Source organism: Triturus cristatus, chromosome 4_1 (genome assembly GCF_964204655.1).
Source record: "Triturus cristatus chromosome 4_1, aTriCri1.1, whole genome shotgun sequence".
NCBI classification, from domain to species: domain Eukaryota; kingdom Metazoa; phylum Chordata; class Amphibia; order Caudata; family Salamandridae; genus Triturus; species Triturus cristatus.
Genome location: NC_140585.1, coordinates 740,823,884 through 740,838,535, shown reverse-complemented (window position 1 = coordinate 740,838,535; position 14,652 = coordinate 740,823,884). Strand labels below are relative to the sequence as shown.

At 43.1% G+C, this 14,652-nt stretch overlaps 1 protein-coding gene across 1 annotated transcript in view; it reads right to left on the bottom strand.

Moving 5' to 3' along the window:
* LOC146855445 (stabilin-2-like) overlaps positions 1 to 14,652 on the bottom strand; it is a 1,201,024-nt gene that overhangs the window by 915,860 nt on the left and 270,512 nt on the right. The window contains 4 exon segments of the mRNA XM_085653243.1: positions 4,586 to 4,666; positions 5,985 to 6,038; positions 10,317 to 10,433; positions 10,536 to 10,598. Of these exon segments, the coding sequence (XP_085509369.1) occupies positions 4,586 to 4,666; positions 5,985 to 6,038; positions 10,317 to 10,433; positions 10,536 to 10,598 (315 nt within the window).

Here is a 14,652-nt window from a genome sequence, read left to right as displayed (position 1 = left end):
AAACTTTTTGCCTTCCTCCTGTATTTTTTCTGACCTGTTGTTGGCTGTTTTATGACTCTGGGCACCTTACCACTGCTGACCAGTGCTAAGGTGCATATGCTCTCCCTATGGTAAAATGTATACATTGATTGGTGTCCATGTTTGGCTTATTCGGTTTACTATCAGCCCCTAGTAAAGTGCACCAGGAGTGCCAGGGCTTGTAAATGCGAATGCTGCTGGTGGGCCTGCAGCGCTGGTTGCGCCACCCACAGACAGCGGCCTTGTAAAATGTGTCTAGGGTCTGCCACCGCAAACCCTGTGCGCGGTCTGGGACCGTCGCGCTGACTGCGCAAGTGCCCCCACTTGCCAGTCCCTAAACCTTCCCTTACCTACATATTAGCCACCCCTCTGGTAGGCCCAAGGGCAGGGTGCATTGTAGGCCTAAGGTAGGACATGCCCTGATGTGTGTGGCATGTCTTAGTAGTGAATTACAGCAATTTCCGTTCTTCACTATTGAAGGCTACCTGCTCTCCATAGGCCAGAATGGGCTGCCGGGATCACGCCAACGCTGTGACCCCAGTGGACTCAGAGAGCATGGTAGAATGTCAAGTTTAGTATGCCTGAACTCAGAATAATAAAATACTTCTTGTAGTCAAGTTTATTTTAATATCCTGGGTTTGTAAATACTACTTTTAGAAAGTTAGTATTTACTGACCTGACCATCTCAGTCCGCCTCTGCTGTGTGTATGTGTTCTGCCTGGCAACAGTAAGGAGCAGGGTTGGGGAATCCCCAGAGACAGGTTGGCTGCCAGGTGGTGGGTAGAGAGATTACACCTGGATGGGTGGGAGGAGTACACCTTGACTCTTGAATAGACCTGTGCTCTGCCACCACAAAGCCGGCGCCACCCCCTGTGGGGCGGCTGATGTCTCTGCCCTGCGGCTGAAAGGAAAGAGCAGAGTCACCATAACAAAGTGCTCCAGAACTGGACTGAGCCAGGTAGGCCCCCTGGCGCTAAAGAACAAAAGAATCATGGTATAAAAGTAGGAGCCTGGCTCCTAAGAAATCAGAATCCTGTTTACCACAAACAACCTCTGCCCGACTAGAAGGAGAAGGAGACGCTGGAGGAGCTGGCCTGCTGCCTGCTTTGCTGAGAAAGGAGAGGAAGAGACTTACTGAAAAGACTTTGCTACTTTGTGCTTGAACATTCTCCAAGGGCTTGATCTGAGCTTGCCCCCTGAACTGAACCCCAGGAACAGTGGGTTCTCTGTGCTTCTTGCTCGTCCTCCAATTCGAGCCGTGTGTGCATCCCGCTGGAAAAGAGACTGCGCCCCTCATCGCCCCTCCTAGGGCCGTGACACTCAGAAGCTCGCCTGCCTCCAACCCGTGAGAGCCCCGCTCCGTCCCGAGCCGCTCTCTGTTCCCGGGCCAGGCCGCCTGCATCCCTGTCACCGCCTGCCATTGGAGTGCGCTGAACGCGCTATCACCCCTCCTGCCGGAAGCCGTCCGACGACTGTGATCTACGCCGGGTCATCCAGCTGCACTGACTGTGCCCTGTGACCCCGCTTCGCTATCCCCGGACATCTCAGGCCGCGCCGCCCCCGCTGTGGAGACCCTCCTGCACCGCCGTGCTACAGGGTCGCTGGCCGCGCCTGCCTACGTGCCCACACCTGCTGATTGAGGACCCAAGAACACTTCCCAAGCTGAGAGTCGCACCGACCTGTGCCGGCTCTCCACCTCACGAAAGAAGTTCCAGTATCGGGCTCGGGGCCCGCAACGCCTTATTTCCCCGTTCGCAGGAGCCGATCTCTGTGAGTACTGGAACTACAAGTAAAGAGACTACAAAGTATCCATTTGAAACTACGAACCCAGAACATTTGCCTGCTTTACAACCTGGTGGCATAGCGAAAACGTTATTGGTCTTGTGATAAGTCTGTTGAGATATATATACCTTATTTTTACATAAAGGATCGTATTTTTATATATATCCAAGTCTGGTGTCCGTTTCTGGGGGGATTGATGTATTTACTGTGTGTATGATTGTAAGTGCTTAACCAACAACGCCTGAGGAATCGCCTTGGCTGCTCACGCCACGCACCTAGAGGGTGAGCAAGGGTCATTCGCGAGGGGTTATCCTGCGCCCTGACGTGGAGGAGAGGGTTCCTGCTTGACACAAGGGCAACCTTGCGCCAACCAGAGATCCCCGACTCTAACATTCCTTATGTATCCTTATGCCATTGTGAGGCAAATGTGCTCGATTCTAGCAATGTGGAAGAGAGACTTGCACTATATACCTCTTTGTGGCAATGTGGACACTGTTATTATGGCAATGTCTGTATCCGGAGTAACCCTAGTACGTGAGCTGCAAAATCAGTAACCGGATAGCAATCTGTAGCGCTCTCTAGTTCAGGTACTCTGCGTTGCACTCTGGCACAATATATTGTCCTGGTCTACTGAACACCACCTCAAATAGTTAAAAAGTTTAAGACGCAACTTAAAAACATCAGAAAATCTAAGCTATATGTATACATAAAATGAAGAATAAATGCTTTGATAGTAGACCCACACTTGGCATGACAATACTTACATACCTATCCTGCATGAGTACTTGGATAACATGTTTATCTCAATATTTATCTTAGATATTGACATTTCTGATGTAAATAACTTCTCTAATGTCACAATCTTTAAAAAAAGTGTGCCATTGCAATAGTCAAGTTTCTGAGATTGATAAGCAATGTTGTACTGTCCTTACTTTGCTGATTTTTCTCTCAATGAGGAGGGTCTTCACCAGATTCTCCTTAATCAGCTGTGAAGGGACAAATGGAGAAAGAAGGCTCCATCTGACCCCAATGTTATATCTCTGTATCAGTAAATATATTCTCGCAACCCTGCCACTCATCCGTCCACCACTGCTAATTGCCAGTGCCACACCCTGCACTTGGCATACAACCTTTTTACATCTAGTGGAAGGATCTTTTCTAGATATTCAGCGAGTTATTTTTTCTCTACATTGGCTTCTCCTGCTTATTGGTGGTCCATTACATGTAGACTAACTTGGCTGTCTTCTTTATCATCATGATTAGCCCATGCACATAGAATCTATGGTATGCCAAAATGCATTCAATCCATCTTGAGAAGGTCTGTTCACCCTTTCTCGCAAAATGTGTCCTGCTTTCACAAGCCTTTATTGCTTCCCTCTAAGGAAAAGTCTCAAGATTCATGCATTGTCCAGAAACTCAATAGTCTACTTATTAGTAGTACCTAGTCCTAACTCCACTGTGAATGCTGTAATGGAGGTGCCTTTTACCACAACCAGGAGACTTTAAACAAATAACTCTTGCGGACAAGCAACGCTCTGCCTTCGTCTGCTCACAAAAAATCTGCTCCATTCAATGCCATTCATTAAAGAACTCTGGCAAGTTTGGATGGCATTCCTACTTGGCTGGCACACTGACAAATATATTATTAGTGCCACCCTGGAATATTTGACCATCCTCATCATATTTTTGGGAACACCACTCTGGAGTACTAGAGCACTACTCAGATGCATACCAAAGTACACATTAGCACATGGTTGTTAGACTTCTCAATGTAATAGCATTAGCCCCATTGGAGTTATATATTTTGCTACAACAGCACTTATGGGCATTATACCTCACCAAACAGAATGTTTATTTCTCCTGGCATACAATTTATCTGATGGGGCAGAGGCTAATTTATTAGATATTATTGTTGTTTCCGTGGCACTAGTAACTGCTATACATCTAGTACTGTTGCACAATTTTCCGACTGGTGCATACATGATTTGTTGCTGCTTGAAATTCTGGCACACCCAGAAATATTTGCATAGTTGGCAAATGCTCCTTCCACACTGGCTACAGCTTTGTAGCCGATTTCTGTGAAATTGTGCCATAAAATACATTGCTTAGACCTGCATTTTATCAAACTTTCCTGAGGGGAACATACTTAACTCACTATGAAAAGGTTTGTGCTTGCAGATTGCAAAACCAGGGATAAAATGTGTGTTCTTGTCTCCACGTTGATCATTCGCTACTTCTTTAATACTACAATATGGAAGCAAGAGTAAGAATCTATTGTTTGATTGCGGAGACGCAATCCTTCAGACAGTGTAAGTTCACTAGATCTATCGGCAGATTCTGGGAAAGTTTAAACACAGTTGGAAACTGTACTAATATCTGCAATGCACTCCAACACATAAGTGAGCCAGATCTAGACGTTTCTCTCAAGATTATAGGAGTCCATCCATGAACTACTTTGAGCATCTGAGAAATCTGCGAAATTAATCAAAAAGACCATTTGCACCATCTAGCCTACAGAGAACATTGTCTGCCACCTGAAATAAAGCTACCCCAAGGGAACATCGAAAGAGCATAAACCTGGCTCGTAAGAGTAACAAAAGAGGATTCAAAGTTTTCCAGGCTTGCAACATCACATGAGCTTGTTCAGGCCATAATAAAAGTTGATGGGATTCCACTATATAATATCGGTTTTATCGAAGGAAACATTTTAATAGAATTGCAATTATCAATTTGAGCCTGTGTAAGTCACTGCACCCAGCAGGATTCATCCTTGTGTTGGACTTACATTGCTACTTGTGTTGAAGTAGATAAGTTGGTTCGCCATGGTCATCACGCTGCGGCTTGGGATAATGTTGGCGACGCCGAGCTAAAAAGAATAGCAACAATTTCAACATAAAATGGCAAAATCTGAGTAAAGTTGTTTACACAAACATTACCCCCATTTATAAAAAAACTATATATATCCACACATACATATATAACATCAAAACCAAGCCAGGTACTATTGACATTACAGGGGGCTCCCTTTGCATCAGTGCTTAATTTGATCTGGTGGTTTATGGCAGGTATATGTTGTAAACAACTAATACCTGCCACCCAAGTCATTCTTATAACAGTGGGGGCCTCAAACAGTATGAATTGTCACACTTGTAGCAGTGTGATGGTTAGGAGTTGTGTAGGTACTGCCATTGGCAGCGCTTACAGTGACAATGTGTGGTGCAAGCTGCTGTGGCCTCCTGACATTATTTTTATTACAAATTAAGCACTGCTTCGCACCATTATCACGTATGACGGTAGCCTAGTGACATTTTCAGCTTTTAAAGTAAGAGCAGAGTGTCAGGCGGGGTTTCTTGGCATAGTGGAGGGACATCACCACTTTATAAGCATGTACAATACTTCCTCACTTGGGAGAGGATGTAACCTAACGGCTAGAGCGGTCAACCTCGAAGCTGGGCAACCAGGTTCGAGTCTCAGCAACACACTTGACATCCTGTGATTCTGGGCAAACCACTTATTCTCCCTGTGCCTCACAAAATGAATTTGTCCTTGTGTAACGAAACCGGTGCTCATGTAAAGCGCTCTGATACCTTATATCTTCAGGTCTAGTTCGCACTATATAAAACTCTACCAAAAAAATAAGCTGAGATAAAGAAACATACATGTGGACAGTATTTTGGCACACTATCTCCAAGCTCACACTGCATCCAGTTAAATGGCTTGGAAATATAATTTATGTTTTACTCTTTAATTATTTGAAACAAAGCAGTACTGCAACTAACAGTGGTATCTGTCAATAAGTAAACTTCATTTTGAAACTAACATCCTAACGATGCCACTATCCTTTCTGTTGCCTGTTCTCTGAGTCATGACGTGTGAAGAGCTCACAAAGTTGTAATTGAAAATGGGTTACAAAGTCATAGCTCAAAGGCCGACTGATCCAGGAACATTGTTCTAATACTTTTACATGTACTCAGTTTAGATGCAAGGGTGCCATAGAAAAGTAAGTGGCGCTACTTTGCCCCCTTTGCCCGCTGCACCAAGTAGACTACTAAACCCTCAGCTCGGTGTCACTGTGCCTGCTGCACTTATGATACTCACATCCCTGTACATATTAATTGGTCCGCATATCAGGTTTGAAAACTTATGCTATTGTTTGTATTCACATTATAGTAGATTGCACCCACCTCAGTCGAAGGCACAATGTGGTACTTGAGAAGTTCCTGTAACTTTAATGAACCCTGGTTAAAAAAAAAAAAACACAAAAAAAACCGAAAAGTTCAGAAGGGATTTACCCATTGTCCGTTTTTACAACAAATAGATACGTCAGAAAACAAGACTTATCGTTTTTAGAGGTGTAAAGAAGTGGTTAGAGACAGCAACCATGTCTGGTATTCGAAAAGTTTTTAAATTTTGGTGGAGCGGTAGCCTATGCCTTTAACTGCTGTTAGAAGGGAGCTGTAAACCATTTTTCCCAAGGAATAAAATATGTATCCCCATTTGGTATCGTTAAATCAATTCCTAGAGTCCATGGAAAAAATTTATTTGGGTGGGTCTGCTGTAAAGCCTGTAAGAGTAGCGCCTGTTCGGCATCACACTCCTCTAAAGGATACGCACCAATTTAGGTAAAATCTCATCCAGATATAAAATCTAAAGGATTTGGAACAATTTACCCAGGATTTCATCCAGTTTTCCATATTGTAAGCAAAAAAGAACAGATCAGTTCCCACGTCTTAGGTAGAGGGCAGCTCCTTTGTATGGCACACTTTACAACACTTTAAAACTCTGCTAGAAAAACAAAACTTTTTGGGTGAGTAAATTTAGAGTGATGGTGATGTTGTAGAGTGTTCCATACAAAGGAGCTGCTCTCCAGGGAAGAGATGTGGCACAGCGGCCTGGGCCCAGCACCATGTGACTCTGGGCAATAGCTTGCTTAATCTTCCAGACCTTGACACCCTTAGGGGTAATAGTTTGCGCTTTACAAAATACTTGTATTTTATATAAGCACAGGAAACTACTCCGGGTTCCCTGCTCTTTTTTGCCGAAATTATTTTGTTTGTATTTTTAGGCATTTATACTAAATTAGCCACTTGGCTTTGCACTTGCAATGTGTCTCAATATGCCCAACATTTGTCTAAATTAGTTGGTTTTGTTTCAGTGTGGGGAGTCATTACGTTTAAGGAGCCACTTGGCAAGCAGGCTATCTGTCACTGTGACATATCAGCAGATAGAGGTATCCCCTTTATGAATTTTGTTATATACAGTTCAATTTCAATGTATGTACTTTACATTCATTGTAGTTTCAAAATTCCTTGAAAACCAAAGTTTATCCATATTATTTGCCATTTCTCCTGCCATTCTTCTTTTCCATAGTAGATTTTCTAAGTTTATCCATATTGCTTTTACAAATAAGGGATTGGTGCACTGTGTCAAAAGAAAGGCCATGCCAAAGACCCAGCAGGGTTGAAACGCGTTGCCATTAAATATCTACTGAAACCGACACACTGTGTGAAGGCTCTTTATCTTTTTCATCTAAGCAAGATTGGTCTTTGACATTTTTGAGCGGGACTCACACCCGCTGTCCTGCACTATCCCCAATAGGTGGATGTGGCCGGAATTACTGTGAGAAACTATCTCGGATATATATATTCACTGAAAAAACCATAGGTTTCAGGCACATTATAGTTAGGAATTAGCATTTAAAAAACCTTAGAAATTCACTGAAAAAACCATAGGTTTTAGAGAAAGTTATAGTTAGCTGGACATTTCACTCGTACAAAACCCGTGAAATTCCCCCCGTTATAGTTAGTTCAGCTAACTATAACTCGCACACCCGCAATGCACTGCTGATGATGTCACATATTACATCACTCATGACATGGTCAATGACATCACTGATGACATCACTGATGATATAATCCATGTGATAATTTCATGCATCTTCTCACACCATAATATAACCTTTGATACACCCACTCAAAATTACAGGGGGCCATTCTCAAAACCATAGATACTCCAATACCAAAAACTACATACCCACTCATTGATTCTTAGGTCTACACACATCCACTCACTCACCTGTACAGTCACTCATACTTACAGTCACTCAGTACAGGACTATCATATGCATTTATACACCTATATAGACACTCACACACCGCCACTCATCCATAGAGGCACTCACACACCTAGTCAGTCATGCAAATAATTAATCACACTCCCATTTACTCACCTATACAGTTAAACACACACCAGCTCACTTACTCATAAAAATACTACCACATGCTTACGCTCTTATACAATCACTGATACAAGCACACACTCATCCATACAGCCACTCTCACAATCACACACTCTCACATACAGCCATTTATATACTCTAACACACATATATACTGCCTTTTACATATGTAGATGCTCACACATGTACCACTGAGATATACATTCAATCACTAACACACCCATACATACACTCACCCACCCATACAGTCCATCACAGATGCACTCTTAAAGCCATGCACCCAGTGAATCACCCACTCACACATCTATGCACAGAGTCATACACAACCCACCCACACAAACACTCAGGCACCCATACAGATACTCAGACAACCAATCAATAACCCATATCGACACTCATGCAGCTATTCGCAAACCTATGCAGCCACTTACACACCAACAGACAGACGAATACAGACATTCACACAGTTTAGTCACTAACCCATGTATTCAGTAAGTTATGTTTAGTCACTCACTTATAGAGTCAGTCACACACCTAGTAAATCATCCATTCAGGCACTTATACACCCACTCATTCTTCAACACGCCTTTCCCTATATATATTAAAACGTATTTAAACTTTAGAGAAACACACAGTCAGTAGATGATGTCATCAGTGATGTCATCAGTGATGTCATTTGAGTTGTCACCAGTGATGTCATCAGTGATGTCACTGACCATGTCATGAGTGAGGTAATATGTGACGTCATCAGCAGTGCATTGCGGGGGCGCGAGTTATAGTTAGCTGAACAAACTATAACGGGGAAAATTTCACAGGTTTTGCACGATTGAAATGCCCAGCTAACTATAACTTTCTCTAATACCTATGGTTTTTTCAGTGAATTTTTCAGGTTTTTTAAATGCTAATTCCTAACTATAACGTGCCTGAAAACTAGAGTTTTTTCAGTTAAATTCAAAGGTATTTTAAATGCTAATTTCTAACTATACCGTGCCTGTACCCTATGTTTTTTTCATTGAATGTCAAAGGTATTTTAAATGCTAGTTTCTAACTATGCCTACAGAGGTAGGACATGTGATGAAAGAAGAAACAACGAACAGAAAGAAAAAAAAGAAATGCAGAAAGAAGCAACAGAAGTCCACAAAGACGAAGAAAACTGTAGGAAGAAGAAGAGATGTGCAGAAAGAACCAACAGAGGTGCAGAAAGTACTCCTGTGCCCACAACTTTTTCAGACGGGTACTGGTGGTAACTGAATCTGACTAACCAGGCCTAGAGCCAATGCTATGCTAAAAGACACTTAGAATACAGTGAAAACACCTACATACACTAGAGAACACTATGCGTTGGGGTACCCCTGTGATTACCATGACCTTCTCTGTAAGACCCTAGTACATAATAGGGCAGGGGGATTAAAACTACCTCTTAAAACGCACCACAGGGCGCGTTTGCACACTGGTGAAGGGACAGGGGTGCCTGAGGTGACATGTGTGCAAACACGCGCTGTGGCCGTTTTAAGTTGGGAGATTAACTCCCCTTGAATCCTGAGGGTCCCTAGGGTCCAAATAGCCCTCTAGGTACCTCCAGTAAGCGCCACAGAGCTGCATTGCAGAGAGGTGTAAAAAGGGGCAAGGCCTGGACAACCTCTCTGCAACGCAGCGCAGTGGCGCTTACTGGAAGCACCTGGTGGGCTAGTTGGCCCCCAGGGGCCCTCAGGATTGAAGGGGAATTATTTCCCCAACATAACACGTGCCACAGGGCGTGTTTGCACATGTCACCTCAGGCCCCGTCCCCTCCCTTCACCACTGTGTAAACACGCCCTGTGGCCGTTTTAAGTTGGGAGATTAAGTCCCCTTGAATTCTGGGGGTCCCTAGGGTCCAACTAGCCCACTATGTACCTCCAGTAAGCGCCACAGAGCTGCATTGCAGAGAGGTGTAAAAAGGGGCACGGCCTGGACCACCTCTCTGCAACGCAGCGCAGTGACGCATACTGGAAGCACCTGGTGGGCTAGTTGACCCCCAGGGGCCCTCAGGATTGAAGGGGAATTATTTCCCCAACTGAAAACGTGCCACAGGACCTGCACGGAGGTGTACCTGTGAAATATAAGTTTCACAGAGGTATCAGCAGTGAATACAGTGGTTCAGCAACCTGTCTTACTGGGTATCCTTGAAAAGCCCTTCTTTCCAAAAGGTAACATTTCTTCTAAACTCACGCAACATAGATAGTGCTAGTACGGAAAAGTTTAAATTTTGCAATCTGTCCTGCTGTTGTAAAATTCTCACCTCTGTAGAACGCAGATATTCCAGAGTATTATCTTTCATTTCGTCCAGAGCGGTATTGCTTGGAGCAAAGACGGTGTAAAGTCCGGTGCTTGTCAATTGCCTTCCCACATCACTGCTCTGTTGACATATGATCAAACAATAAATTCTCCCATAATATAGAATTTACAGTCATTTGGTGATGCATCAAATCTATGTATTTATTTGTTGTAACCATCTTACCGCTAATAAGGATGTAAACCTGGTGTATCTTCCATTGTCTTCAAGTATGCTCATAATTGAGTCCTAAAAAAATATATTGTGCATATGAGAGATCATGTATGTTCTCATAAAATGCATAAATATCCTGTGACTATAAACACGCTTTAGGGTAAGCAAATTTGTTCTATTCTCTTTTTCATTGATTGAAGATTTATAGAGCAATTATTCACCCAAGGACCATCCTTGCACAGAATGTTTTTCTTCAAAAGCAGAGACAGCATGGGTTGGTGTCATAGAACAGAGCTACTAGTCTTTAGAGAAGATGAGCTCCCCTTGTTTTCACAAACTTTGCCCCCCTCAAGTAACCATTGCACCTCTTAATAAGATGAGCATAAAGTTTAAGCGTTCCCCACAGTGCAAAAGTGAGAACCTACACAAGTCTGCATCTTGAAGGTTCTTTTCTCAATCAGTGTTCTTTTCTCAAGAACCTCTCAGAGCGGAGCTCTAACGTGTCAGAACCGATGTGCAGACAGTGAATAGAAAGTAGCAAATGCAGATCCTGGTTTTAGGACCTGGCTCATGGTGGAAATACGAGGCCTTTGTGAAACAGGCGGGGAGAGCCTCACAATCATTAAGGACCTCTGAGTAGTCTGGTTTTCCAAACAGAGTGAGTGAGGGAACAAAGGTATGGTGGATGTCTGCTACGCAGAAATGAAAGCTCTATGGGGCATATTATCAAGGTCCGGCGTTAAAATTATCGCCGCTTTATCGGCAGAAATCTGCCGCTAAAGCGGCGATAATGGGCTTGATAATATACCCTTGAGAATTCCAATAGAAGCTCATGTTCACACCAGAACATGGGCTTCTATGGGAATTCTCTGCGGCATATTATATTTGATGGTTTATACATGGTACATAGCCATCAACAAATTGTAAAAGAAAGTTTGTTTCCACAAGGAAAAAAGAGGATTTTATCAGCATCCAGCAGAGGTAAAAGTTATTTAAACTTGAAACTCTAAACTTTATCAGGATCTTTCCCAACATGCATTCCAGTACAGATGGTCTTTAATGCCAGTAAAAGGTAACATTTAGGCTGAAGAGATTAAATATTGGAAAATGTTTTGCCATGGCCTGTCATTCATCTTGAAATGTGTGACTATGCTGCACTAAACGACTCTCACAAGAAACCCAGAGGGAAGAGAGATGTTGGCTCTGGATCCATGCACAATGGATTGAAGAGGAGGTGGCCTTTAAAACTAAAGCACCCCAGACTGGCCAGATACACCAAGAAAGAAAACAAAACTAATCTTGAACTTGGCCCATCTGGAAACCCATTTTCCATATCAGTTGCTGAGCAAAATGAAAATAGGAGTCAGAATAGGTCCTGGTAAAACTAAGCAAAGGTCCTTCAGTGCCTGTGGACTAGAATGAACTTGAGAAATTCAATGAATGTAATATATATCTCTCTTTCCCTCTCCAACCTCCTCCCCCTCTCCCTCTCCGGGTCAGTCTAAGTCGCTCTCTCTCTCTCTCTGTCACACTCTTGATTTTCTCAGATGAGCAAGAGCCTGGGGAGAACAAGGATGGAAACCATGGAGGATATCAACCTTTGATACATGTTCTGAAGATTGTATGAAATGAGGACACAGGTGGATGGGTAGAGAATGGAAATGGTTGTCATCAGGTCTGAAGGCAATTAATCTCAGGTCAGAGTACTCAGATCTGTGATGGTATAATCAGTAACAGTTCACGCAGATTTAACCAAACAAACTATACAGCAAGTGCTTTCATTTTGCTGGACTTGTTGATTATAATACCCATTCAACGTTCAAAAGATGTGCACTAAGGGGCATATTATTATCAAGACAGGCGATAAAATTATCGCCGCTTTAGCGGCAGAAAACTGCAGCTAAAACGGTGATAATGGGCTTGATAATATGCTCTATGGAATTCCAATTGAAGCTCAGGTTAGATGTCCTTCACATCACCTGTCTTGATAATATGCCCCAATATAGGTTTAGGCCATGCGATGAACATAGACAAAGTACGACATACAAAGTTATTTCAATGCTGTATTTCTGGGCACAGCAGTGAATTCTCGCCTGCAGTACTGCAAATCTCATAGTATACAGGACTCCAGTTAGTGCAAAATGTTTATTTTATTTGACAGAGTTTTATATAGTGCGAACTTGACCCAAAGGTATCGGGGATCGGAGCACTTTACCTAGCACCAGTTGCATTACATGAGGACATATTCATTGTTTTTGTTAGGCACAGGGAGATTAAATGATTTGCCCAGAATCACAGGATGTTCAGCGTCGTTGCTGAGACTCGAAACCAGTTCCCCTGATTCGAGGACAATCGTCCTAGCCGTTAGGCCAACTCCTCTCCCCAACGCTGCAGTGAAACTAACTTTAAGCATGACAGACTTCAATCTAGATTTCAAAGCAAATATATCTTTGCACTTGGTTACTTGTTTGAGAGAGAATTCTCCTTACATTATCTGAGCCCTCTGATGGATTGTGGTGGCCCTGTGCCAAATGCATTTCCGGATCCCCGTTCGGAAAAGTTTGAATTTGTGATCCAATTTTAGATCTTTCTTGACCTCTTTGGCCAAGTAAATGAAAGTGCACAGCCACTCTGGTCCAAATTCCGAATGTGTTTACGACTAATATTCCGGGATAGAGTGTGTGTGTTCACAATTGTAACACAACAGCAGCGCACTAATATTATTGAAAATAATCTCTGTGACCCCCTCTCATTTCTCATATGCGAGCTCCATTTTTGATCTAAAATAATCTTATTTTATGGATGTTGCATGAAATATAAACACACTTCTCTGTAAAATGTCCATAACAGACTCCCACCTATCACCCACATTAAAAAACATAAAGGAAAACGATATTTAAAACAATGTGTCAAATAATTATTCAAGGTCATCAGGGCAAGACAGAGCAGAACTGGCTCTATCATGCCAGATCCCACTTTGTCCATGTCTTAAAACGTCTCAGGAAAATGTTTGGCATTGCTTCTTGTTAACTTCCAAATATCGTATACCTTGCAAACCCACATTAAGCAAGAAGCTTAGCCCCTTTTGGTTGCTTGCCCATCACTTAATCCGGTGAGATGCCACTCGGACCAGGCTTCCTGGTCCTTGAAAGCTTTCGTTAATGACCTGAGATCCACCATGCCTTCTCCTGCTACTTGAGCGACTGCTTCCAGTTTCTGGGGTATCTCTGTGTGAACGTGTACAACTTTCCATCATCTGTTATTTTGTTTTTGCTTCTAGGCTGCAGGTTGTTAACTGATGAGGGCAGTAACGTTCTAATAGAATATGTAAATATAAGGGCATATTTATGAGATTTGTCACACAGTGCACTCCAGCAAGTCATCTTGCTGTGCTGCACTGCATGATGGGGAAAGGGCAGGAATGCACCGTATTTAAAAGAATACGGCGCATTCTTATCGTCTCCCCTGCACTGGCACCATTTTGGCTGCTTAGCGCCAACGCAGGCACCCTTGCAACATAGGATTGTTTTTATGCAGGGAGGGGTACCTTCCTGCACAAAAACAATCCTGAGAGGCATATTCTTCTATCTTCTGCAGCCAGCGGCAGCTCCTCAGCAATGGCAGAGGAACGTCACCCCACTGCCTGGCTCAGAGACAGCAAATGTAAAATAAAACTATGTTCTTACATCATTTTATTTGACATTTGCCGGCTCGTAGCCAGCGCTGTAGGGAGGGGCGGGGCCTAGGCATGGGAGAGGGGAGGAGGGTTGCTATGTGCACTTGCAATGATTAAAGCGCCATGTTTTTAGTGCCTTTCTGAAGTTCAGCTGATCAGTGTTTCTTTTAATGCTGAGGGGCAAGGAGTTCCAGAGTCTAGCAGAACAGACCACACAACTTTTAACTCCCCACAAAGACATTTAAATCTAGGAATCACTAGGTTATTTGATGATGCAGATCGGAGAGGCCTAGCTGGAATGTAGCATAGACATTTTTGGTGAAGATATTCAAGGCCTCTGATATGCAGAGACTTGAAGCTGATACATAAAGCCTTGAAGTCAATTTCCCTCCTAATAGAAAGCCAATGAAGCTGAGCAAAAGATTGCAACACAAATGTTTGTTTGGGAATACC